General features: G+C 45.2%; 2 protein-coding genes across 3 annotated transcripts in view; one reads left to right on the top strand and one right to left on the bottom strand.

The window, feature by feature from the left end:
• LOC143793677 (uncharacterized) overlaps positions 1 to 21,560 on the bottom strand; it is a 159,971-nt gene extending 138,411 nt beyond the window's left edge. Inside the window, exons 1-2 of the mRNA XM_077280722.1 lie at positions 21,421 to 21,560; positions 12,811 to 12,877 (exon numbers count right to left, since the gene is read on the bottom strand). Of these exons, the coding sequence (XP_077136837.1) occupies positions 12,811 to 12,843 (33 nt within the window). The 5' untranslated portion in view covers positions 12,844 to 12,877; positions 21,421 to 21,560. The remainder of the gene's footprint in view (positions 1 to 12,810; positions 12,878 to 21,420) is intronic.
• Positions 21,561 to 21,783: 223 nt separating this feature from the next.
• The window catches only part of RIOK2 (RIO kinase 2), a 77,242-nt gene continuing 71,367 nt past the window's right edge, over positions 21,784 to 27,658 (top strand). For both annotated transcript variants that reach the window (XM_077289608.1, XM_077289600.1), the window contains exons 1-2: positions 21,784 to 21,916; positions 23,925 to 24,063. In XM_077289608.1, the coding sequence (XP_077145723.1) occupies positions 21,851 to 21,916; positions 23,925 to 24,063 (205 nt within the window). In that variant the 5' untranslated portion in view covers positions 21,784 to 21,850. The remainder of the gene's footprint in view (positions 21,917 to 23,924; positions 24,064 to 27,658) is intronic.

The raw sequence follows: 27,658 nt of genomic DNA, 5'->3' as shown, positions 1-27,658 counted from the left end.
CTATCTCCGTAAAAGCTAGGTTCTAAAGTTGAGCAAAACGTTTGACAAGACTCTGGTCCAGCGGCCATGTTAGAAGTCTGTGCACACCGGACCAGTGCCCTGCTAACTTCCTTCAGCCTCCAGTGTCTCTTCTGAAGGAACAATGACCTGTATGTTAAGAACGGCCTACAAAGAAGAGATGATGATGGGAATGCTGCAGATACTAGGATGTTCCCATGGTTATGGTCCAGCGGCCATGTCAATAGTCTATGCATGGCGGACCAGAGCTCTAACTTCCTACTACCTTCTGCAGGCACGATGACCTGGAGTTACAGACTTTGTGCAGCCTATTAGCCAAAAGAGACGCTCTGAACGCCGGCTACTAGGACATTCACAGTTCTTTGGTCCGGCGGCCATGTCAGTAGTCCGAACACGTCAAACAACAGCTCTACCAACTTCCTACTACTCCATCTATTCTGGCGGCACAATGTCATGTGAGTTAACCCCATCACGACATGCGCCGCAATAGTACTGCGCATGTCGTGTCTCCCCCTTTGATGTGGGCTCCGGCGGTGAACCCACATCAAAGTCGCGACTTGTCAGCTGTTTTGTACAGCTGACGTGTGAGCAATAGCGGCAGGTGGAATCGCGATCAACCCGCCGCTATTAACTAGTTAAATGCCGCTGACAGCTGCATTTAACTAGTTAATAGCGGCGGGTTGATCACAATTCCACCTGACATTTAACTACCGCTTCCGGCCATCGGGCTGGAAATGAGCGCATCACCGACCCCGTCACATGATCGGGGGTCAGCAATGCGTCAGCATGACAACCTGAGGTCTCGAGACCTCTATGGTTCTTGATGCCGGCTGGCTGTGAGCGCCACCCTGTGGTCGGCGCTCATAGCAAGCCTGTAATTTTGCTGCATAGGAGCGATCTGATGATCGCTCCTATGTAGCTGAACCGATCCAGTTGTGCCAGCTTCTAGCCTCCCATGGAGGCTATTGAAACATGGCAAAAGTTTTTTTAAAAATTTTTTTTTAAAGATATGAAAAAAAATAAAAAAAATATAAAAGTTTAAAGGGAACCTGTCACCCCCCCCAGGCGTTTGTAACTAAAAGAGCCACCTTGTGCAGCACTAATGCTGCATTCTGACAAGGTGGCTCTCTTAGTTCTTGTTCCTGGCACTGCTGCAATAATTGTTTTTGAAATTTGTCCCTCATACCTTGAAATCGCCACGGTGGGCAGGTCTTTCCCCCCTAATCCAGACGCCTCACAGCCGTCACTCATGGCCTCTGCGCGCCGGGTGCCGCCTCCTCTTCCTTCATTAGTGTCCCCGGCGCCTGCGCTGTAAATTCGAAGGGCAGCGCAACTGCGCATGCCCGGAAAAACAAATAACAGCGCAGGCGCCGGGAAAACTAATAATAATAATAATAATTTTATTTATATAGCGCCAACATATTCCGCAGCGCTTTACAACTTATAGAGGGGACTTATACAGACAACAGACATTACAGCATAACAGAAATCACAGTTCAAAACAGATACCAGGAGGAAAGAGGGCCCTGCTGCTCGCAAGCTTACAATCTATGAGGAAAAGGGGAGACACAAGAGGTGGATGGTAACAATTGCTTTAGTTATTTGGACCAGCCATAGTGTAAGGCTCGGGTGTTCATGTAAAGCTGCATGAACCAGTTAACTGCCTAAGTATGTAACAGTACAGACACAGAGGCTATTAACTGCATAAAGTGTATGAGAACATGATGGAGGAACGTGATTATGTTGTTGTTTTTTATTAATAGGCCACACAGGGATAATTAGGTTAATGCGTTGAGGCGGTAGGCCAATCTGAACAAATGAGTTTTTAGTGCACGCTTAAAACTGTGGGGATTGGGGATTAATTGTATTAACCTAGGTAGTGCATTCCAAAGAATCGGCGCCGCACGTGTAAAGTCTTGGAGACGGGAGTGGGAGGTTCTGATTATTGAGGATGCTAACCTGAGGTCATTAGCAGAGCGGAGGGCACGGGTAGGTTGGTAGACTGAGACCAGAGAGGAGATGTAGGGTGGTGCTGAGCCATGGAGTGCTTTGTGGATGAGGGTAGTAGTTTTGTACTGGATTCTGGATTGGATGGGTAGCCAGTGTAATGACTGGCACAAGGTAGAGGCATCAGTGTAACGGTTGGCGAGGAATATGATCCTGGCAGCAGCATTCAGGACAGATTGGAGCGGGGAGAGTCTGGTAAAAGGTAGGCCAATTAGTAGAGAGTTACAATAGTCCAGACGAGAATGAATAAGTGAGACAGTAAGAGTTTTTGCAGAGTCGAAAGTAAGAAAAGGGCGAATTCTGGAAATGTTTTTGAGATGCAGATAAGAAGAGCGAGCCAGTGATCGGATGTGGGGGGTGAATGAAAGCTCGGAATCAAGGATGACTCCAAGGCAGCGGGCATGTTGCTTTGGAGTAATGGTGGAACCGCACACAGAGATGGCAATGTCGGGCAAAGGTAGGTTTGTAGAGGGAGAGAACACGAGGAGTTCAGTTTTTGACAGGTTCAGTTTCAGATAGAGGGAGGACATGATGTTAGAGACAGCGGTAAGACAATCACTGGTGTTTTCTAAAAAGGTCGGCGTGATAACAGGAGAAGAGGTATATAATTGGGTGTCGTCAGCATAGAGATGGTACTGGAAACCAAATCTACTGATTGTTTGTCCAATAGGGGCAGTATACAAAGAGAAGAGGAGGGGGCCTAGGACTGATCCTTGAGGAACCCCAACAGTAAGGGGAAGGTGAGAGGAGGAGGAACCAGCAAAACAAACAGTGAAGGATCGGCCAGAGAGATAGGAGGAGAACCAAGAGAGAACGGTGTCCTTGAGGCCGATGGAGCGGAGCATAGTGAGGAGGAGCTGATGAGCCACAGTGTCGAATGCTGCGGAGAGATCCAAGAGAATTAGTATGGAATAGTGACCATTAGATTTAGCTGTTAGTAGGTCATTAGAGACTTTAGTGAGGGCAGTTTCAGTAGAGTGTAAAGAGCGGAAACCAGATTGAAGAGGGTCGAGAAGAGAATTATCTGAGAGATAGCGGGTAAGACGGGAGTGGACCAGGCGTTCCAGGAGTTTAGAGATGAAGGGAAGATTAGAGACAGGTCTATAATTAGCGGCACAATCTTGATCGAGGGAGGGCTTTTTAAGTAGTGGATGTATGATGGCATGCTTAAATGAGGAGGGAAAAATACCGGAAGTGAGGGAAAGGTTGAATATTTTTGTTAGGTGAGAGGTGACAGCCGGGGAAAGGGACTGGAGGAGATGCGACGGAATGGGGTCGCTGGTGCAAGTGGTCGGGCGAGAAGATGCAAGGAGCCTGCTTACTTCTTCTTCTGTAACTGGTTCAAAGTCAGAGAGTGAACTAGATACAGTGGGGGAGGGAGGACAGTGCTTGGTATGAAGAGATTGGGAAATGATTTCCTGTCGAATGTGGTCAATTTTTTCTTTGAAGTAATTGGCCAGATCGTCAGCGTGGAGATCTGTGGTTGGGGCCTGCTCTCTTGGGTTGAGTAGGGACCGGAAAGTGTCAAAGAGACGTTTAGGGTTATGAACTAATGAAGAGGAGGCGGCGCCCGGCGCGCAGAGGCCATGAGTGACGGCTGTGAGGCGTCAGGATTAGGGGGGAAAGACCTGCCCACCGTGGCGATTTCAAAGGTATGAGGGACAAATTTCAAAAACGATTATTTCAGTAGTGCCAGGAACAAGAACTAAGAGAGCCACCATGTCAGAATGCAGCATTAGTGCTGCACAAGGTGGCTCTTTTAGTTTCAAACGCCTGGGGGGGGGGTGTTAGAGTATTGTTCCCCACATCTAGTGTAGATTTATTCAGAGCGCACAATAGGGTGATACCCCAGGGTGGGAGAGTGGGTAAGAGCAGGTTACACTCACCTGGTGGAGATGTGACAGGAACAACTCACATGTAGACATGAAGAAGAACAGCAGCTGCTGCCCCGGGGCTGGTGGATAAATCCTCCAGGAGATACCGGATCCATTTGGATGAACCAGTAGGTGTTTTTTTTTTTTTACTTGTTAAAGATAATTGTACAGTGTAAAAAACGTTGTGAATAAAAAGCAAAAAAACGTATTTCGCATCATCATCTCTGAAGAATTAATTTACTCCACCTACGCGTTCATCCAACTGGATCCAAAGTTAGAGGATTAGCACTCAGAAGGGACTTGGATGAAATTGTTGAGTGCAAAAGTCCTAAGGACTTCAGTGAAAGCTATTTTTGCCCTAAGATGTTAACTAGGGTTAAAGAAAAATAGCCAATACAAAGAACTGGCACATGATTTTTTTTCTTAAAACACCTAACAAAGAACTCGGGGATATTCATTACATGTGGAGGAAAGACAATTAAGAAAGGGTTCTTTACAGTTCAAGCAGTCAAGAGTTAGTAATGGCAGAGAATTTATTGGCATTTCAAAAAGGACAGGATGCAGTTCTTATAGCAAATGCTACTGTAGTTTACAAATTATCTCATGACAGATTACATATAATTAATAGAGCATTGTTGAACTTCGATAGATTTATGTCTTTTTTCAATGTAAAAAGGCAGCACTTCAAAATAACACCTTCATGTATTCCCCTTGCAACAATTCAGCTATTTTAGCGTTTTTTAAGCATTTCCTTTTTTAAATTTTATGTAATAAATGAGGTAGCACCCCGAGTACGGATAGGCTGTAATTATGCTCATACTTGCAACCATTGAAAGGGAACCTGACAGGTCCCCCATGCCGCAAAACCGCCACCATGTGTTTATTGTTATGGTAACACCCTGCCTGACAAGCCCTTTGTACAGCATAAGTGATTGCAGTGTATGACAAATAAGAATGTGGAAAATCTGCTCTCGCTATGCTAATTAGGCTCAGACTAGTCCAGAGGGCGTTGGTTTCCCCAATGTGAAGTACACCCGTCACACAGTCACGGGCATATGTTAGAGCTGGCGGAGACAGGGGCACAGCAACATGATTAGTAGGACAACTATTCTGGGAATACCAAAGTCCCCTCGAGCAGTCAGAGACTAATTAACATAAGTGAAATTACCCCACAAGTGACTCTTACTACATGTATATATATATCCTGTAATATGAAGGACAGTATCTGTAAAGCGCTATGGAATATGATGGCGCTATATAAGTAAGCAAAACAAATCACAAGGGCAATTCTATCATTAGTCCTCCAGGGGGCTCCCACACTCATCACAGCAAGCTGCTAACGACATGATCCAGCTTTGACAGTCTTAAGTGGAAACTTGCTGACATCTAGTGGCCTACATGAGAACTGCAAAATGTATGCTTTAAATATTAAAAAAAAAGAGATTATGTAGAATTAATTAAAAAAAATAATAAATTTAAAGTAGAAAAAAGAGGTTTTATTTCTAAATATTAACTTGTAGCTTTGTTTACAAAATAATAACTAAAAAAACCCTTGGGGCCTGTAAAAATGAATAATTGTACCTGTCCCTGTGTACTACTCAGTAGCAGTCTTAGACATCAAGGGTCTCTCTAGACATCAGGTCACCCTGAGTCAAGAGTCTTTGTGATATATGTCCCCGAGGACACGCAGTCAGGAAATACTTGAAATGTTGTAATATTGTGTGTGAAACATTGCTTAGGGATGCTAGAATTATCTGTTAGGTGGAGGTGTGAACACTGGGACCCCCAAAAGATCCCAATAATGGGGCTGCCTAGTCGTCGATTACCTTTCTCCATTTAAGCCTATGTGATATACAGCCAGCGCACTTACAGACTATAGTGGGGTCTCAGACTTCTATCTTCTGGGATCAGATATTAGAGAAATATCAAACTGAAATATTTTGAGGGAAAACTTCATTTAAAGAATCATTACTCCATGAAATGCCAAATCAACCCAGTCATTTCACATTTTGGGGGACTTGGGCAAAACTGACCTCAAAATTCCGCATTGCCCAAAAATTCAGTGACTTTTCAAAGCGATTTATGCATAAATCTCTGCTGAATCGGGGTCAGAGTTTCATCAGCTAATTAGATCAGGTCTGTATGCGGCAAAGAATGAAAAATGTTATGTTTGTGCTATTACATAAAAAAAACGGCAAAATCATAAAATGCAGAAAGAAACAAAAAATCTACTATATAATTGTCTAAGGGTCACTTCCATCTTTCTGTCTGTCCTTCTGTCTGTCACGGATATTCATTGGTCGCGGCCTCTGTCTGTCATGTAATCCAAGTCGCTGATTGGTGGTGGCAAAACAGCCACAACCAATCAGCGACGGGCACAGTCTGGCGGAAAAATGGCCGCTCCTTCCTCCCCACAGTCAGTGCCCGGCGCACGCATACTCCCCTCCGGTCAGCGCTCACACAGGGTTAATGGCAGCGTTGACCGCGGTGTAACGCACTCGGTTAACGCTGCTATTAACCCTGTGTGATCAATTTTTCTAAAGATCTAATGTTAAAAATAATAAAAAAAAATCATCTCATCATCTCGCGAGACCGCAATGCACTCTTCAGACCGGAGCGCGAGGAGCATCGGTAACCGGCCGCTTCGATCCGGGCGCCAACGGAGGGTGAGTATATAACTATTTTTTATTTTAATTCTTTTTTTTAACAGGGATATGGTGCATACTACGTGACTGGCCAATATACTATGTGACTGGGCAGTATAGTATGTGGCTGGGCAATATACTATGTGGCTGGGCAATATACTATGTGGCTGGGCAATATACTATGTGGCTGGGCAATATACTATGTGGCTGGGCAATATACTATGTGGCTGGGCAATATACTATGTGGCTGGGCAATATACTATGTGGCTGGGCAATATACTATGTGGCTGGGCAATATACTATGTGGCTGGGCAATATACTATGTGGCTGGGCAATATACTATGTGGCTGGGCAATATACTATGTGGCTGGGCAATATACTATGTGGCTGGGCAATATACTATGTGGCTGGGCAATATACTATGTGGCTAGGCAATATACTACGTGTCTGTGCTGTATACTACGTGGCTCTGTGCTGTATACTATGTGGCTGGGCAATATACTACGTGGCTGGGCAATATACTACGTGGCTGGGCAATATACTACGTGGCTGGGCAATATACTACGTGGCTGGGCAATATACTACGTGGCTGGGCAATATACTACGTGGCTGGGCAATATACTACGTGGCTGGGCAATATACTACGTGGCTGGGCAATATACTACGTGGCTGGGCAATATACTATGTGGCTGGGCAATATACTATGTGGCTGGGCAATATACTATGTGGCTGGGCAATATACTATGTGGCTGGGCAATATACTATGTGGCTGGGCAATATACTATGTGGCTGGGCAATATACTATGTGGCTGGGCAATATACTACGTGTCTGTGCTGTATACTATGTGGCTGGGCAATATACTACGTGGCTGGGCAATATACTACGTGGCTGGGCAATATACTACGTGGCTGGGCAATATACTACGTGGCTGGGCAATATACTACGTGGCTGGGCAATATACTACGTGGCTGGACAATAGCATATTCTAGAATACCCGATGCGTTAATATCGGGCCACCATCTAGTAAATAAATATTCATCCCAATTACGCAACAATAACGGAGTCCTATAGAAGATCCTCATCCCATCAGATGAGGGCACATCAGTGAATAATGGAGATAGAAGTAGAAGGAAGAGTTTTCAAAGTGTAACACAACACGCCAGGACGAGGCTCTCAGAGACTAACACAGAGAGCTCCCGGTCAGTCAGAAGTTGTGTTCACAAGATGGTGGCGAGGGACCGGAGCGGTGCCAAGAACAGATGAAGATGGCGGCTGGGGAGTATAATGCTCGAAACAGGGGATTTACATTAGTAGCACCACCCCAACACTAAAATGCTGGAGTGGTGCTTCATATTGGCATCTTGTTTGGAGCGGTTATGTGCCCCCTCTCCAATGTTGTGACTGGCCGTGCTTACCTGTTACATGGTACACATTACTTCAGACATGTAGACAGGAACTCCCTGACCAATGACATCCAGCTTTTGGGTGTGACTGTGTGCGCGTGCAGGGACTGTTTGTGAAAAAGCTATCCAACAATAACCCAGTGACGAATGAGGCAAATTCAATCAGTAGTGACAGATTGCTCTAAGGCCTCATTCACTCATCAGTATTTAAACACGTATGTGAAAAAAATGGTACCATTCATTTGCCTCCAAGTGTCTGTTTTTCCTAATTGTGTGACAGCAGTGTTTTTCTGTTTTTTTTTTACAGATGGATAAAGAAAAATAAATTAAAGCTTCTCCTAATGTTAAACTTGGACTGCCCATGGACAAAATGCAGATGCCATTCGTCTGCTGAACATTTAATACACGGACCCATAGACTTGTACTGGCGATAATCATCCAATTTCCCAGAAAGCCGGACAGGTCTCAGTGTTTTGCATGGACATATAAGAATCAGGGACAAGTGAAAAGCACTATAGTTTATAATGGGTACATGTGGTATCTGTGGGAAAAAAATGATGTCTGAATGAGGCCCATGGCAGTGGTCCTCAACTTTTTCTTACACTGAGAGCCACATTAAACTCTGCAAGATTGTCAAGAGCCACATCCAGAGCCCCCAGAGCAGTGACCACCAGCTCCTGCCCTCTCTCTACACTTCCCATTACTAGTGACACCCAGAGCTCCCATTACCAATATAATGACAGCGAAAGCTTTCACACAGAAATCACACTGAGGCAGTATACCTACCCCTAGGGGATCCCAACTATCCCCAGGAGTTACCACCTTACAACCATGTGTAGCCACCTTACTCCCAAGGGTTCCCATCTTACCCCCAGGGGTTCCCACCTTACTCCCATGGGCAAGCCATCTTACTCCAAGGGGTTTTAACCTTACCCCCAGGGGTTCCCACCTTACCCCCATGGGTAGCCACCTTACTCCAAAGGGTTCTAATCTTACCCCCAGGGGTTCCCACCTTATCCCCATGGGTAGCCACCTTACTCCCAGGGGTTCCCACCTTACCCCCATGGGTAGCCACCTAACTCCCAGGGGTAGCCACCTTACCCACAGGGTTTCCCACCTTCCCCTATGGGTAGCCACCTTACTCTCTGGGGTTCCCACCATACTCTCATCGGTATTCTTTCATCAGGTCCTCCCACCAATCTGTAACATCCAGCTTCAAGCACCTCCTAAGACTGGAAGTACAATCCTATCTACAGCTTACCATACTTCATTTATCCTCCACCCCCCCAGGCCAGTATATATGTGCATGCAGATCTGCTCTTCTATGTGAGGCTACTCACAAAAGTCATCATCTGGAGACCTGTTCTTCATAGCTGTTTGCTAGACACGCACCAAGCTGGCAGACGGCAAGTCACAATGGTTCCCGAGCTACATGTTGGGGACTCCTGCCCTAAGGCAACTAGAAAGATGACTGTTACTGCCCCATACCAAATAAAAGATAGCTTTATTGTATATGCTTCCACTGTAGATCTTGGTATATTCCTTCAGCTAAAAAATGATGGCTGTCGTGATTGTGTAGATATCCGTCATGTGATGGATCAATAGTGTCCTGGAAAAATACAATGCAAATAAATAGGGCAGATGTGAACACGGTCTCCGTAACATCAAATATCACTTATAAAATGGAGAACGTTTGGAAAAAAAATTAAATGTAAAATGAAAAATAAATGTTACGAAATACGCTACAAATATTTAGTCCCTGTACTGAAGTTCTGTCCTGGAAACAAGCGCTGGATTATCACATTCTCTGGGTGACGCGGAGGTCTGGCCAAGTCTAGAAAACCAGAAGGTATGAAAACATGGAACTAAACCAAAAAAGAAAAATCTGTAACAGCAAGGAGTGATTTCATAGTGAAGGCTTTGCCACAAGATGTCTGAGAGGCGCAGTCACCGCCCCTACACTGCCACACAGACACCCTACCTGCTGCTATTAAATGCTTTATAGCACCTACCTCTGTGCAAGCACTGTGCCGACAAAGGGATTCTGGGAAATCAGCAGTGGAAAGTGAAGGGGGTTTTTATTATTTGACTATTTTTCTTACATTTTCCAGGAATTCGTTAGCTGAAATAACATAACTGCTATCCAAATGTAGTGGAACGTCATTTAGTGAAAGAGTTTTTAGGAACCGTATAAATTAACTGGAATATTGAAATCTCATGTTAAAGGGAACCTGTCACCCCGTTTTTTCCGTATGAGATAAAAATACCGTTAAATAGGGCCTGAGCTGTGCATTACAATAGTGTATTTTGTGGACCCCGATTCCCCACCTATGCTGCCGAAATACGTTACCAAAGTCGCCGTTTTCGCCTGTCAATCAGGCTGGTCTGGTCGGATGGGCGTGGGGACATCGCTCTTCCTTCCCCCAGATCTTGCTTATTTTTCCGTTGGTGGCGTAGTGGTTTGCGCATGCCCAAGGCCCGAATCCACTTCATAGGTGTGGAAAAAGAGCGCGATCTGCGCTATTCCCCTGGTGATCGGTGGGGGTGGCCATCTTCCTGTGGCCGCGCGTGCGCAGATGGAGCGCTCTGCTGCCTGGGGCTTCAGGAAAATGGCCGCGGGATGCCGCGCGTGCGCAGATGGAGATCGCACCATCTTGCTGGAAAAACTCTGGGAATGTGCCATCTTGAGTGCATAACTGAACAGTTTCCCTGGAAAGTGGATTGGTCGTTGTGGGCCAGTTGAATGGCCACCAAGGTCTCCCAATCTGACCCCATTAGACTTTTATCTATCTTTGGGGTCATCTGAAGGCAATTGTCTATGCTGTGAAGATAAGAGATGTGCAGCATCTGAAACAATGGATACTGGAAGCCTGTGCTAGTATTTCTTCTGCGGTGTTGCTATCAGTGTGTCAAGAGTGGGAGAAGAAGGTTGCATTGACAATCCAACACAATGGGCAGCACTTTGAACACATTTTATAAGTGGTCATAAACTTGTAAATAACTCATGACAGAATAAGGTTACATTAAAACCATGCACACTATTGTTTTTCTTGTGAAATTCTCAATATGTTGGATGTGTCACATGACCCTCTTCCCATTGAAAAAAATAAGGTTGGATCCAAAATGGCTGCCATGGTCACCATCCATCTTGAAAAGTTTTCGCCCTCCCATATACAGGTCCTTCTCAAAAAATTAGCATATAGTGTTAAATTTCATTATTTACCATAATGTAATGATTACAATTAAACTTTCATATATTATAGATTCATTATCCACCAACTGAAATTTGTCAGGTCTTTTATTGTTTTAATACTGATGATTTTGCATACAACTCCTGATAACCCAAAAAACCTGTCTCAATAAATTAGCATATTTCACCCGTCCAATCAAATAAAAGTGTTTTTTAATAACAAACAAAAAAACCATCAAATAATAATGTTCAGTTATGCACTCAATACTTGGTCGGGAATCCTTTGGCAGAAATGACTGCTTCAATGCGGCGTGGCATGGAGGCAATCAGCCTGTGACACTGCTGAGATGTTATGGAGGCCCAGGATGCTTCAATAGCGGCCTTAAGCTCATCCAGAGTGTTGGGTCTTGCGTCTCTCAACTTTCTCTTCACAATATCCCACAGATTCTCTATGGGGTTCAGGTCAGGAGAGTTGGCAGGCCAATTGAGCACAGTAATACCATGGTCAGTAAACCATTTACCAGTGGTTTTGGCACTGTGAGCAGGTGCCAGGTCGTGCTGAAAAATGAAATCTTCATCTCCATAAAGCATTTCAGCCGATTGACCCTGCCCTTGATGAAACACAGTGGACCAACACCAGCAGCTGACATGGCACCCCATACCATCACTGACTGTGGGTACTTGACACTGGACTTCAGGCATTTTGGCATTTCCTTCTCCCCAGTCTTCCTCCAGACTCTGGCACCTTGATTTCCGAATGACATGCAAAATTTGCTTTCATCAGAAAAAAGTACTTGGGACCACTTAGCAACAGTCCAGTGCTGCTTCTCTGTAGCCCAGGTCAGGCGCTTCTGCCGCTGTTTATGGTTCAAAAGTGGCTTTACCTGGGGAATGCGGCACCTGTAGCCCATTTCCTGCACACACCAGACTCAGTCCACTGCTTCCTCAGGTTCCCCAAGGTCTGGAATCGGTCCTTCTCCACAATCTTCCTCAGGGTCTGGTCACCTCTTCTCGTTGTACAGCGTTTTCTGCCACATTGTTTCCTTCCAACAGACTTACCATTGAGGTGCCTTGATACAGCACTCTGGGAACAGCCTATTTGTTGAGAAATTTCTTTCTGGGTCTTACACTCTTGCTTGAGGGTGTCAATGATGGCCTTCTTGACATCTGTCAGGTCGCTAGTCTTACCCATGATGGGGGTTTTGAGTAATGAACCAGGCAGGGAGTTTTTAAAAGCCTCAGGTATCTTTTGCATGTGTTTAGAGTTAATTAGTTGATTCAGAAGATTAGGGTAATAGGTCGTTTAGAGAACCTTTTCTTGATATGCTAATTTATTGAGACAGGTTTTTTGGGTTATCAGGAGTTGTAGGCCAAAATCATCAGTATTAAAACAATAAAAGACCTGACAAATTTCAGTTGGTGGATAATGAATCTATAATATATGAAAGTTTAATTGTAATCATTACATTATGGTAAATAATGAAATTTAACACTATATGCTAATTTTTTGAGAAGGACCTGTACTAATGTGCCACACACAGGAAGTTGATATCACCAACCATTCCCACTTTATTTAGATGTATCCATATAAATGGCCCACCCTGTATATCAAATAATTATATATCCAGTAAAATAAAAAGCAAACAATAGCGTTCCACACAACTAAAGATACCTGGAGACGTTCTGAGGAATTCATGAATGACATGTTTCTATGAGCAGATGTCTGAAGGTCAATAATTCTGGAATTAAAAAAGGAAATGTTATAGGCTACAATACAGGAAAGCTATATATCTTGGTAGCGTGTTAGCCAGTAGATAGAAAAATATTTAGAATTGAGAGTCCACAGTGGTTGAAACCTTTTAACAGCTAACTGAAAAGATGGTAACAAATTCAACAAGGTCCCTTCATCAGGCAGAGACTAATAAAAATTCTGAAATTCTGAATTTTTTTCAGAATTTGTATTAGTCTACGCCTGATGAAGGGACCTGTGTAGTCTCGAAAGCTTGCAATTTGTTGCCATCTTTTCAGTTAGCCATTTAGACTGTGTGCACACGTTCCGGATTTTTCACGTTTTTTTCACATTTTTTCGCTATAAAATGCGATAAAACCGTGAAAAAAACGCATCCATTAAGTATCCTATTAATAGAATGCAATCTGCAATTTTTGTGCACATGTGTTTTTTCGGCGAAAAAAATGCATCACGGTAAAAAACACAGCATGTTCATTAATTTTGCGGATTTTTCACGGATTTCCCACTATTTAATGCATTGGGATGCTCCGGGAAAAAAACGTGAAAAATCCGCGCAAAAAAACGCATGCGGATTTCCTGCAGAAAAAGTCCGGTTTTGTTCAGGAAATTTCTGCAAAGAATCCTGACGTGTGCACATAGCCTAAAAGGTATCAACCACTGAGGACTCTCAATTCTAAATATTTTTATAGGTTACAAGGTTTATAGGTTGGACCTATGGCTTGTTTACTTTTTTCTTTAACAAAAGTTATAAAGCTGTGCTGGATCTGATATTAAGAGAGACCCAAGGGGTGCCAGAAACCCCCCTGCCTTATAATTGGGAGCATTGCCAACTTTGTAAAACATCGGCAGAGCTAGGCAGTGCTGGAATAAAAACGCCAAAACTCACAACATTTGCGACATTACAAACAATTTTTTTGTCTGAAGTCTGCGGAAAACAGTCTAATATGTCGGAGCAGTTTCTTCTCTTATTACATGGTGTTAAAGGGAACCTGTCCCCCCCCTCCTGGTGTTTGTAACTAAAAGAGCCATCTTGTGCAGCACTAATGCTGCATTCTGTCAAGGTGGCTCTTTTATTTGGGGTCCCTTCCAACGCTGAAATATTCGTTTTTATAATTTGCCCGCCATACCTGTAGTCTGTCTGGGGGGCATGTCTTTTCCCCCTGGACACAAAAGCCTCCCAGCCATCACTCCTTTCCTCCGTGCGCCACCTCCTCTGCATCCATTATGTCCCCGACGCCTGCGCTGTAAGGTTTTTTTCGGGCATGCGCAGTTTGCCCTGCCCTGCGACTCACATCACATGATGTCTTTGTACACGCGCCCGCGTGTACCCGCGGCCCGAGATCCCGCCCCGCAGTGAGAATAAATCAGAAGAGACTGCAGGGCGGGATCTCGGGCCGCAGGTACACGCAGGCGCGTGTACAAAGACATCATGTGATGCGAGTCGAAGGGCAGCACAAACTACGCATGCCCGAAAAAACCGTTACAGCGCAGGCGCCGGTGACGTAAATGGATGCAGAGGAGGCGGCGCCCAGAGGAAATATGTGATGGCTGGGAGGCTTTTGTGTCCGGGGGGGAAAAGACATGCCCCCCGGACAGACTACAGGTATGCGGGCAAAATATAAAAACGAATACTTCAGCGTTGGAAGGGACCCCAAATAAAAGAGCCACCTTGACAGAATGCAGCATTAGTGCTGCACAAGATGGCTCTTTTAGTTAAAAACGCCGGGGTGGAGGGGGGGGGTGACAGGTTCCCTTTAAAAATGATGAAACACTTGGAAAAAATGTGAACAGTTTCCCTTTACTCACCAGCCTTTTCTCCTGCTGCCTTTCACAAGGACATGAAAACACATTTCTTTTTCTATATACTGCCCTGGACTCCCTCATTTTCACCTCATGTCGCAAGCAGGGACACAAGGGGAGCGCAGTACAGGGGCTCTGGAGGGGCTCTATTAACACCTTACATGCTAAAGTCAACCGTGATCACAACAGGTAAGAAGTTTAGGGAAAGCGTTGAACCCACCGTCCCCCACAGCTAATCACAGTATGCGGATGTGGTGCTATAGATATTGTAGGGGTCTGCCATAGATTAAAGCATATCAACAACAAAAGTGACCCCCAAAAAAGACACATATTTGGAATTGCCATGTTTGTAGAAACCCGTACAAACAGATATTAGCAAAATTAGGATTATTTAGTCTAGAAAAAAGATGACTGAGGGGCGATCTAATAACCATGTATAAGTATATAAGGGGACAATACAAATCTCTCTCCGAGGATCTGTTTATACCAAGGAAGGTGACTGTCACAAGGGGGCATTCTCTGCGTCTGGAGGAGAGAAGGTTTTACCACCAACATAGAAGAGGATTCTTTACTGTTAGGGCAGTGAGAATCTGGAATTCATTGCCTGAGGAGGTGGTGATGGTGAACTCAGTTGAGGGGTTCAAGAGAGGCCTGGAAGTCTTCCTGGAGTGTTACAATATTGTATCTTACAGTTATGAGGTTCTTTAGAAGGACGTAGATCTGGGGGTTTATTCTGATGGAATATGGGCTGAACTGGATGGACAAATGTCTTTTTTTCGGCCTTGCTAACTATGTACTGTAAAACTCTATCAATATTCATCTTAACAGTTTGAAAACCGCAAAAAAAATAAATAAATCCGGCAAAAAAGATGACATAAGTGCAGTCTTATTCCACCTTATACAAACAAGATAAATGTCTCACAAAAGTGATGTTTTCATGGAATCATGCAGGGTTTTTATCTGGTGAATTTGTAGAGAAAGAAAAGTATCGTATTTTTCAGATTATAATACGCACTTTTTTCCCTAAAATTTGGGGGGCGTAAAGGGGGGGCATTTTATAATTTGAATATACCTTACCGACTGCGGTGGAGCAGGGTCCTTGCTGGCGGAGGAGGTAGTGGGGCAATGCTGTGGGCCTCAGGCTGGGAGGAGGGGGGGGGGGGGGTTGGAGGTGCAACGATGAGGGTGTTGGTGGTGCGGAGGCTCTGTCGACATATTTCAAAAACCTGGAGCCTCCGCACTTCTATGATTTACATTGCAGTGAACTCCAGGAAAATGGCCTCTGGGGCGGCACTTGCAAAGTCCACTACAAAGTAAACCACGGAATTGCGGGGGCTCCGGGTTTTCACAAATTGTGGGTGGAGCTCCCGCACCTCTGAACACCCATTCCCTCCAGCCTGGGGTCCACAGCATCGCCCCACTCCTATCTGTGACAACAGCGACCCTGGTACCCCTTGTAGCAATAAGACACACATATTATAAGAAGTACCACCATTTTATTACAAAGTTTTGTTCCTATTTTTCTCCCCAAAATTTGATTTGGGGTGCATATTTTAATCCGGCGCATCTTATAAACCGCAAAATACGATTGAAAGGACACGAACTGCAAAGCTTCTGAACACAGAACTAGGTATACAGACACAAGCCTCCTAGATATGCACCCAAAGTTTGTTTGTTGGCATATATGTGACAGAATGAAGACATATTTCCCCAGAAGCCAACATTACTGCCAGGACTGGTGTACAGAGCCTAATAAAGAAGAGCACCGACACACACAACTCGAGAGCAGCTCATGGGGCCACACACAGCTCTGCACTGACTCCTGGAAGGTTTATGTCTCAGTTCTCTTTTTCCAGTATATCAAAAAATAAAAGAACAAAAAAAAAAAAAAAATGGTCACTTCCTATTTAAAGGGAAGCCATCATTAGAACATGGCCTTGTTTAAATCAAGTTTTTGTATTAATTGTATATTTTTTTCAAATTTTTTTTTTTTACATCTCACAATGTGTATTAAAAATAAAAAAGAGAAATCATGCAATTTTCACACTGACCACTATGGGGTTCTTTTAGACTAACTTCCTTTTGTTTTGGTGAACCTCACTTTTACATTATCAGCAATGAACAGAGCCTGACCCTCTTTTTGTATTGAACCATGAGCGTGTGCAAATGTTATTGTGAAGGGAAAGGAGCAAAGTCAGCAGAGTCGGCTATTGTGAATGACAGCTCATGTGTTATCTGCTGTGTATAGAGATGTTACCTGTCACTGTATTCCTGCCTCTGACAATAAGGATTCTGTTGAAATCTCTTCCTGAAAGGACAGGAAGTACCATATTTTTCAGACTTTAAGACACACTTTTTCCCCCAAAAAATTGGGGGAGAAAATAAGGGGTGCATCCTATAGTCTGAATGCAGGCTTACCGGGTGGTTGCGGCAGTGGCGCAGCAGAGTCCCTTCCTCAGGGTCCCGTCGGTGGCATAAGTGTGGCAATGCTGAAGCTCGGTGTCGGTGGTGAGCAGTGCGGAGTATATCATTCGTTTCCCTACGGCCACCTTCCTAAAGCCGTGGGCCGCAAGAGACAGCGCGTGCGAGGATTGAGATCTCGGCTGGGCCTCTCGCGCTCCATTTTCCTGAGGAAAATAGCGGTCGGAGGCCGCCCTCGGCTTCAGGAAAATGGACAACGGAGGCCGCGCGTGACCAGATTGAGATCTCGGCAGCCCTCGGCTTCAGGAAAATGACCGCCGAGAAACCAATGATGCACTTGGCTCTGCTCACCGTGGACACCGGGCCGCAGCATCACCACATTTCTGCCGCTGGTATCCTGAGGAAGGAACCCTGCTCTATGCAACGCACTCTGCTCTGCCTCATCGCCGACACTGGACCCGCAGCATTGCACAGCTGGGATAACCCAGGGGATGCAGCATCGCCCCACTTCTGCCGCCGCCGGCTTGCTGCGGAAGGGATCATGCCTCCTGTGACCCGACTCTACCATCGCTGACCCTCAGGTAAGATACCTTAAATTCGGACAACAAGACGGACCCCATCTTACAAAAATCTTTTTCTTGCTATTTTCGACCTCAAAATTTGGGTGCATCTTATGGTCAGGTGCGTCTTATAGTCAGAAAAATACGGTAGGAGTCTGAAACAGCCACAGTGGCCAGTGTGAAAATTTAAAGATTTATTGTTTTCTGTATTTTTTTTTTTTTTTTTTTTAAGGAATCATTTAAAAAATACACAACACAAAAACCCGATTTAAACGATAGATTTTTTTTTCTATTGACACATTCCCTATAAAAATTATACAGTATGCCATTATTGTAGATTTTTGCAATATATATTTACTGTATGCTCATGAAAAAGGGAGAAGTGATATGAATGTAACCTTACAACGTACAGTGCCTTGAAAGAGTATTCATAACCTCTGATCTTTTCCACATTTTTTTACCCACAACCTTAAATGTATTTTATTGTTTTATTGGGATTTTGTTTGACCTACTAACATACAGTAGCAAGTATGTGTGAAGTGTAAGGGAAATGATACAAGGTTTTCTAAAAACGGTAAACAAAATTACCTGAAAGTTATGACCCCTTGCAGTCTGATACCCATAAATAAAATCCTGAGTGACCAATTGCCTCCAGAAGTCACAAAATTAGTAAATTGAGTCCACTTGTGTGTAATTTATTCTCACTATAACTACAGCTGTTCTGTGAAGGCCTCAGAGGTTTGTTTGAGAAAATTAGGGCTCAAACAGCATCATGAAAACTAAGGAACACACCAGACAGGTCTGGGATAAAGTTATGGCGAAGACTAAAGCGGGGATAGGTTATAAAAAAAAAAAATAGCACAATTTCTGAACATCTCACAGAGCACTGTTCAATCCAACATCCAAGAAAAAAAAAGCTATTTTTTAAATCAAGCAACAAGAAGTCCTATTTGTGGTCAGGAAAACACCATGTAGTGGACCCAGCTAGCATGTGGAAGAAGGTGCTCAGGTCAGATGAGGCTGAAGAGAACATTCTGAGCTAAATGCAAAACGCTATAAGTGGCGGAAAACTAACACTGCACATCACCCTGAAAACAAACCCTCACGATCAAACATGGTGGTGGCAGCATCGTGCTGTTGGGAGGCTTTTCTTCAGCAGGGACAATGAAGCTGGCTAGAGTTGATGGGAAGATGGATGGAGCTAATTACAGAGCAATCCTGGAGGAAAAACCTGAAAAAGACTAGAGACTGCGGTGCTGGTTCACCTTCCAGTAGGACAACGACCCTACACATACAGCCAGAGCTATAGAGGAATGGTTTAGAGCCAACCATATTCATGTGTGTGAATGTCCCAGTTATGGTGCTAAGCTAAATCACATTGAGAATCTGTGGCCAGACTTTAAAGGGAACCTGTCACCAGGTTTGGCAGATATAAGATGCGGCCACCGCCTTTCAGGGCTTATCTACAGCATTCTACTGCTGTTGAGGGCATAGTGAGGTCCTGCAGTGCGCAGGCACTGGGCCTTTCCCGGTGCCTGCACACTGCAGTACTTTGCTCTGACATCAACAGGGCAGAGACGTATGCCTGGGCAGGAGTGTGAAGTGGGGGACTGATGAAGCAACAGGAGGGCGGCGGCGCAAGAAGACAGGAGGCGAAGGACCTGGACCTGCGACAACCATTGGACAGGACCGCCCCCGGGGTGAGTATAATATAACTTATTTTTCTTATTTCAGGTGGGATCGGGGCTTATGTACCGCATTACAGAATGCTGTAAATAATAATAATAATTTTTATTTATATAGCGCCAACATATTCTGCAGCGCTTTACAGATTCTAGAGGGGACTTGTACAGACAATAGACATTACAGCATAACAGAAATCACAGTTCAAAACAGATACCAGGAGGAATGAGGGCCCTGCTCGCAAGCTTACAGACTATGAGGAAAAGGGGAGACACGAGAGGTGGATGGTAACAATTGCTTTAGTTATTTGGACCAGCCATAGTGTAAGGCTCGGGTGTTCATGTAAAGCTGCATGAACCAGTTAACTGCCTAAGTATGTAGCAGTACAGACACAGAGGCTATTTACTGCATAAAGTGCATAAAGTGCATAAACTGCATAAAGATAAGCCCTGAAAGGAGGTGGCCGTACTTATATAGGCCTAAACTGGTGACAGGTTTGCTTTAAAACTGCTGTTCACAGACGTCTCCTTCCAATCTCACTGAGCTAGAGCTTCTGGTCATCATGTGACCTCAAAGTATGCCAACTAGAGTGTCGGCCACCGAGCTGCAAACTGAAAAACACGACAACCACTGGAGCCTGCAAGAGAAGTTGAATCCAAACAGTGAGTTCATTACACACCGCTAGGATTGTGCAAATGGCAGTGCTTGCCAAAAATGTCTGCAGGTTAGACAACCCCTCTAATGGAAACCTGTCATCAAATTCATGCCGCCCAAACCGCAGGGAGCATGAACCATAGCAAGGTAGATTATTCTCTGGCTTTGAAGATTCAACCGTGGACCATAGCCAGAAACCAATGTTCAGCATCGTCCTCGTCCGTCTCTTCCCAGCACCGCGGCAGGTGACTGACACACAATGGCGAGACCTGGCAATTACATGCAGCGGTGCTGGGAAGAGCCGGCCTGGTCCGATCTCTGGCTGGATCTGGACAGTATATTTTCTCTGGAATGTCGCAGTGTTGCAGAGTATATGGCTGCGCTTCAGGTCAGGATCGCTTTACAGGGAACTTTCACTGGGTTTTTTACATTTAAACTGAGCACTTCCTCCAATTTCCGCTGATTCTGGGGCAGTTTATTTTCTTCTGCGACCCTCCATTCCAAAGTTACACCCCCAGTAATAATGAGGCAAAGTTTCTGCCATAGGGAAAAAGCCGACAATGTATTGTATATGCACGCTGTGTAGATCTGTGTCAGTCATAGGCTGGTTTCACACTTGCGTTTTGATCTGCAGCGTTTTAGCGCTAAAAAACGCATGCATTTTTTTTTCTATACTTAACATTAAAAAACGCATGTGTTTTTTAGCATGCGTTTTGACGCGTTTTCGGCAACGCATGCATTTTTTGACGCGTACGTTTAGTTGCAGAAATGCAACCTGTAGTAATTTCTAGCGGCGTTTTTTTTGCCGCAAAAAAACGCATGCGTTTATTTGCGGCAAAAAAATGTATTGCTGTCTATGTAAACGCATGCGTTTTTATAGAAAAACACAAGAAAACAAGAAAACCCTAACCCTAAACACAAGAAAAAAACAAGAAAACCCTAACCCTAACCCTAGGGTTACTAGGGATCCTAACCCTAACTCTAACCCTAAACCTAGGGGTTAGGATCCTAACCCTAAGGGTTAGGATCCCTAGAATTAGGGTTAGGATCCCTAGGGTTACTAGGGATCCTAACCCTAACCCCAGCTATTTCTGTTTATAGTGGGTTTTCTAGTTGATTTTGATGATTGGCAGCTGTCACACACTTCTCAGCATGCGTTTAAAAAACGCAAACGCAGGAAAAAACGCATGTAAACGCCGCGGGTTTTTTTCTGCATGCAAAAACGCATGCGTCTAAAAACGCAGCGTTAAGCCGCGTTGTCATGCGTTTTTTCACAACATGCGTTTTAAAAAAAAAAAAAAACGCTGCAGATCAAAATGCAAGTGTGAAACCAGCCATAGAGCGTACAGAGCGTCAGTGACGGGGACTCGTAGCCCTGGGGCTCACATCACAGGGCAGTAAGGAACTACTGTACCTGCAGCAGTACTATAACTCCCAGCAGTGCCACCACGTCTGCCTGCGGCGGGTGTGATGCCCAGCGCTGCTGCTCCGCGCCCCTGTGCAGGGTGAGACCCGGCTGCGCTGCTCCCGCCCACTACAAACTTTACAGTTTTCTCCTAGGCAGCCAAGGTCCTGGAAGGGCGATAAAACCAACAACTCAGCTGGCGCCTATTCCGGGGCTGCACGTCATGGCGACCGACACCGGATTCCCTATATGAGCATTGTATACAGTATGTTACCAGGACGGAGCGGTGCACGGTCACAGTACAGCGCTACACGGCACCGGGCGCCACACAGCAGCCAGGACCGCCCAGCATGCTGTTCGGCAGCAGTGTAGTGACGCAACACGTACTGTTGGAACGCACGTGGGAGAGTTCTGCGTTCCAGGCGGCCAGGTGGTCAGCATGGGGAAGCTGAACGTGGTGCTGCTCCGGTACTTGTCCAGAGATGACTTCCGAGTGCTAACCGCGGTATGTACGGGGCCGGGCTGCTGTACTAGTGTGTGGGCTGTGTGCAGGGGGAAGCTCGGTATGTCCTACAGGCCGGACCCGCAGCTGCCATCACCGCAGTGCTACAGGCAGTTCATAGGCTTCATACAGCTGAAGGACATGAAAACCTGCTGCCCCGTGCTATCGACTCTCTTCACCGTGCCCTGGCATATGTGCTCTAGTCTCTCTTCACCACGCCCTAGCCCCGATCCCCATCCCTTGGCCCATCTGACCGCGCGCTCGTGGGCCCCCCCCCTTCTGACCGCGCGCTCGTGGGCCCCCCCCCTTCTGACCGCGCGCTCGTGGGCCCCCCCCCTTCTGACCGCGCGCTCGTGGGCCCCCCTCCTCTGACCGCGCGCTCGTGGGCCCCCCTCCTCTGACCGCGCGCTCGTGGGCCCCCCTCCTCTGACCGCGCGCTCGTGGGCCCCCCTCCTCTGACCGCGCGCTCGTGGGCCCCCCTCCTCTGACCGCGCGCTCGTGGGCCCCCCTCCTCTGACCGCGCGCTCGTGGGCCCCCCTCCTCTGACCGCGCGCTCGTGGGCCCCCCTCCTCTGACCGCGCGCTCGTGGGCCCCCCTCCTCTGACCGCGCGCTCGTGGGCCCCCCTCCTCTGACCGCGCGCTCGTGGGCCCCCCTCCTCTGACCGCGCGCTCGTGGGCCCCCCTCCTCTGACCGCGCGCTCGTGGGCCCCCCTCCTCTGACCGCGCGCTCGTGGGCCCCCCTCCTCTGACCGCGCGCTCGTGGGCCCCCCTCCTCTGACCGCGCGCTCGTGGGCCCCCCTCCTCTGACCGCGCGCTCGTGGGCCCCCCTCCTCTGACCGCGCGCTCGTGGCCCCCCCCCCCTTCTGACCGCGCGCTCGTGGCCCCCCCCCTTCTGACCGCGCGCTCGTGGCCCCCCCCCCCTTCTGACCGCGCGCTCGTGGCCCCCCCCCCCTTCTGACCGCGCGCTCGTGGCCCCCCCCCCCTTCTGACCGCGCGCTCGTGGCCCCCCCCCCTTCTGACCGCACGCTCGTGGCCCCCCCCCCCTTCTGACCGCGCGCTCGTGGCCCCCCCCCCCTTCTGACCGCGCGCTCGTGGGCCCCCCCCCCTTCTGACCGCGTGCTCGTGGGGCCCCCCCCCCCTCCCCTCTTTCTGATCGCGACTACTTATTACATTCTCTAAATAGGAAAGCCGGATGAGTCTAATCCAGGCGTAACAAGTGGGCGAATCTCAGGGGTTCAGTCACTGGCAATGCTGGAGCGTTCTGTGTGTGCACCACATGCCACAGAGTGATTGAAGAGTTTTCTTTCTAGCCCGGACAACGCCTTTAAGTTTCCGGTAGATTTCACAAGGAATCTCCATCAGAGGCGTGACATTAGCTTATTCTCTTCCTCAACAAGGGTTTCTCAATTTTGCTGGATATAAAAAAAAAAAATAATCCGATATGGACGGCAACTGAATTGATAAAGTATTCAAACATATATGAGCCATTTCTTCATGTGTATGGTAATGTGGATCTTCTTCAAAGTCAAATAACTTTGTGTCCACGAACACTTCCATGTTAATGCTCCATTAGTGTCTGACCACGGCGAAAACCCAACAGACTGGACTCTAGTCAGTGGGGTACGGACATAACCTCATACACGTGTTCTTACTGATATGTGCCATCCTCCTGTCAGACTTCTCAGTGGTTTTTCTTTTGATTTTCCCCAAAAACTGGAAACCTGACAGCAATAAAGTTCATAGACTCGTTACCGTCCTGGATGCTGACATGAAACAGGCCAAGGTAGGGTGAAGGTAGCCAGGAGTTATGGAATCCTGGTGGGAAATCTCTATATACGTGCCCAGATTCATTACACCCTGTGGAGGTTTTAACTATTAATCATCTAGACATGAGATGCCCCTGGTATGTCTGTATCTAGGGTTTGGGTTTTTTGTGAAAATTGCAGAAAACATTTAGTCCTCTCTTGTATAACTGCTTTGTCTTTAATACCCATTATTGTTTTCCTTTTAGGTCGAAATGGGCATGAAGAACCACGAGATCGTGCCTGCCAGTCTGATTGCCTCAATAGCCAGCCTGAAGCATGGCGGATGCAACAAAATCCTGCGAGAGCTTGTAAAGCATAAACTAATAGCGTATGAGCGGACAAAGAGTAAGAATAAGCTGCCTTTCTAGTAGTTATATTTTTCAGTGTGTTTGCATTATAAATCACTTATGTAAATGTAGACAAATCACTAGAAGTTTTTAATCATAGTTTTCATTTTTAGTTTCCCCCTGTGCTTAGGACCAGTCCTAGCATGTGCTTATAAATACTGATGGTAAATTACTGATCTACGCCTGCACTCTGGTGCCGCTATTACACATCTGACATTTAGAGCTGGGAACATCAACATTTTATTTTTCTTATAGTATATATAATTTGATTCCATAATTTGAGGTCTTAAATGCTTAAAATTGCAAAAAATGCTTCTAAAAAAATAAGCAATTCTACAATGTACTTTTTATTAAATCCCCTCTGTTGCCAAGAACAGAGGGATTTAGTTCTGCAGTATACTTCTCTTTGAGACTGTAAGGTGGCCGGTAATCTAGGCAAAGTGGCTAGCTAGCTATGATATATTCCATTGCGCTCCTGTGCAGCATGGGAAAGCTCTCTGTTCGGGCCAGCAGTACGACCATGCTGCCTGCCAAGACTCAATCTTCAGCAGCGTAGTGCTCAGTGTAAATTAGGAAGGCAGGAAGGGGGGTGAGCGGTGAAACGTGCAGCACTTCAATCAGCTGCAGGAGCCCAATGGATACATAGCCAGCTCCTGCTGTAACCTCTAGGATCGGTATTCTCTCCAATCCCAGCAGTTTATCCCCATCATACACCACTGTCAATACTGAAAGTGGCCCATGGGTTTGGCAGAGGGAGCTGGGCTGCTGATGGGATGCTTTGGTAGCTGGAGGCCTTATAATTGTCTCCGGCTATGCCGTTGGAGCCCTCTGGAGGACTGATAATCTACTTGTCAGTCATAGGGCTTGTTTACACCACCATATTTTTGGTCCGAGTGCTGGCCACAAAAAAAAAAAAAACGCACAGCACTCAGACAAATGTTATTCAATGGGGCAGTGTAGATTAGCAAATGTTTTTATCCTTTGTTTTCACTGAACAAATCTGCGTGAAAAAAATCGCAGCAAAAAGTTGGATGCCATACGGAGGCATAGTACAGAATCTGATTTTTTTTTCGTATACATTTCGTATCAATTCTTTAACATGGGAAACCAAATGGTCCTGTAAAAGATTAATAGCTGCCGCTGTAAGAGAGCGTATTGTACACTCATAACAAGCAAGAAAAAATCATCCCACTTTTCTGAATGAATGTTATTTATTTATTTTTTTTTACACATTCATGCAAGTGATTCTCGGTGTTTTCACAGATAGACAATCACAGGTACAAGTGCTATGGGGCCATTCACATGTCTGTGATTTTGAAATATGTCCGATTCTCATCAAAAGGTTGGATCAAAAACAGCAACGCATGTCTATAGGTCTTTAAAAAATGTCACATGGAGAACTTCTGAATGTACGAAAAGAACGGATGACACTCGGACCACACTGATTACAGTGTAATCTTAATATTCGGTCTGTTTTTCTCGTATGGGAGAAAAATCTAATGTCTGAGGTCTTACACTGATAGGATGAGGCAATCCGTAGTGCAGTGTATTCCCTACATGGTCATAGGGTCGCGTGTTCATGCTCCTTTTGGAAAATAATAAATATAGTAAAAAAAAAAAAAATGCTTTACATATTTAAATAAAAAGTAAAAACACCCTCTCCAAAATCCCAGTTTTTACAAAACAGATATGGGAAAAAAAAAAATCTACCGTAAGTCACAAATGTGATATCGCCACATAGTATAACGCTATATCATTATTTATTCTGTACAGAAAATGCCACAAAATATAAAAAAAAAAGTTGCATTAATGCCAAAATGGTGCCAATAAATGCTACAGCTTATGTTAAAAAAAAATAAAAAATAACTCCTCCTACTCGGGAAAGAAAATTGCGTTTTTACTCAAAAAATGGTGCAAAACATTTTTCATGAAAATGATTTCCTTGTGCAAAAGTGGTTTATATGTACAGTCATATGAAAAAGTTTGGGCACCCCTATTAATCTTAAGCTTAATGTTTTATAAAAATTGTTTTTTTTGCAACAGCTATTTCAGTTTCATATATCTAATAACTGTTGGACACAGTAATGTTTCTGCCTTGAAATGAGGTTTATTGTACTAACAGAAAATGTGCAATCTGCATTCAAACAAGTTGACAGGTGCATAAGTATGGGCACCCTTATCATTTTCTTGTTTTAAATACTCCTACCTACTTTTTACTGACTTACTAAAGCACTTTTTTTGGTTTTGTAACCTCATTGAGCTTTGAACTTCATAGCCGGGTGTATGAAATCATGAGAAAAGCTACTTAAAGTGGCCACTTGCAAGTTGTACTCCTGTTTAAATCTCCTCCGAAGAGTGGCATCATGGGCTCCTCAAAACAACTGTCAAATGATCTGAAAACAAAGATTATTCAACATAGTTGTTCAGGGGAAGGATACAAAAAGCTGTCTCAGAGGTTCAACCTGTCAATTTCCACTGTGAGGAACATAGTAAGGAAATGGAAGAACACAGGTACAGTTCTTGTTAAGGCCAGAAGTGGCAGGCCAAGAAAAACATCAGAAAGGTAGAGAAGAAGAATGGTGAGATCAGTCAAGGACAATCTTCAGACCACTTCCAGAGAGCTGCAGCATCAACTTGCTGCAGATGGTGTCACTGTGCATTGGTCAAGTATACAACGCACTTTGCACAAGGAGAAGCTGTATGGGAGAGTGATGCAAAAGAAGCCGTTTCTGCAAGCACGCCACAAACAGTCGGCAGAGGTATGCAAAAGCACATTTGGAGAAGCCAATTTCTTTTTGGAAGAAGGTCCTGTGGACTCATGAAACCAAGATTGAGTTGTTTGGTAATACAAAAAGGCGTTATGCATGGCGGCAAAAAAACACAGTGCGTTGTATAGTTGACCGATGCACAGTGACACCATCTGCAGCAAGTTGATGCTGCAGCTCTTTGGAGATGGTCTGAGGATTGTCCTTGACTGATCTCACCATTCTTCTTCTCTGCCTTTCTGATGTTTTTCTTGGCCTGCCACTTCTGGCCTTAACAAGAACTGTACCTGTGTTCTTCCATTTCCTTACTATGTTCCTCACAGTGGAAATTGACAGGTTAAATCTCTGAGACAGCTTTTTGTATCCTTCCCCTGAACAACTATGTTGAATAATCGTTGTTTTGAGGAGCCCATGATGCCACTCTTCAGAGGAGATTCAAACAGGAGAACAACTTGCAAGTGGCCACTTTAAGTAGCTTTTCTCATGATTGCATACACCTGGCTATGAAGTTCAAAGCTCAATGAGGTTACAAAACCAAAAAAAGTGCTTTAGTAAGTCAGTAAGAAGTAGGTAGGAGTATTTAAAACAAGAAAATGATAAGGGTGCCCATACTTATGCACCTGTCAAATTTTGTTTGAATGCAGATTGCACATTTTCTGTTAGTACAATAAACCTCATTTCAAGGCAGAAACATTACTGTGTCCAACAGTTATTAGATATATGAAACTGAAATAGCTGTTGCCAAAAAACAATTTTTATAAAACATTAAGCTTAAGATTAATAGGGGTGCCCAAACTTTTTCATATGACCTGTATATGTGTGCGTTTA

Source organism: Ranitomeya variabilis, chromosome 1 (genome assembly GCF_051348905.1).
Source record: "Ranitomeya variabilis isolate aRanVar5 chromosome 1, aRanVar5.hap1, whole genome shotgun sequence".
NCBI lineage: Eukaryota > Metazoa > Chordata > Amphibia > Anura > Dendrobatidae > Ranitomeya > Ranitomeya variabilis.
Note: the sequence above shows the minus strand (reverse complement) of the source record. Positions and strands in the feature narration are given on the sequence as shown.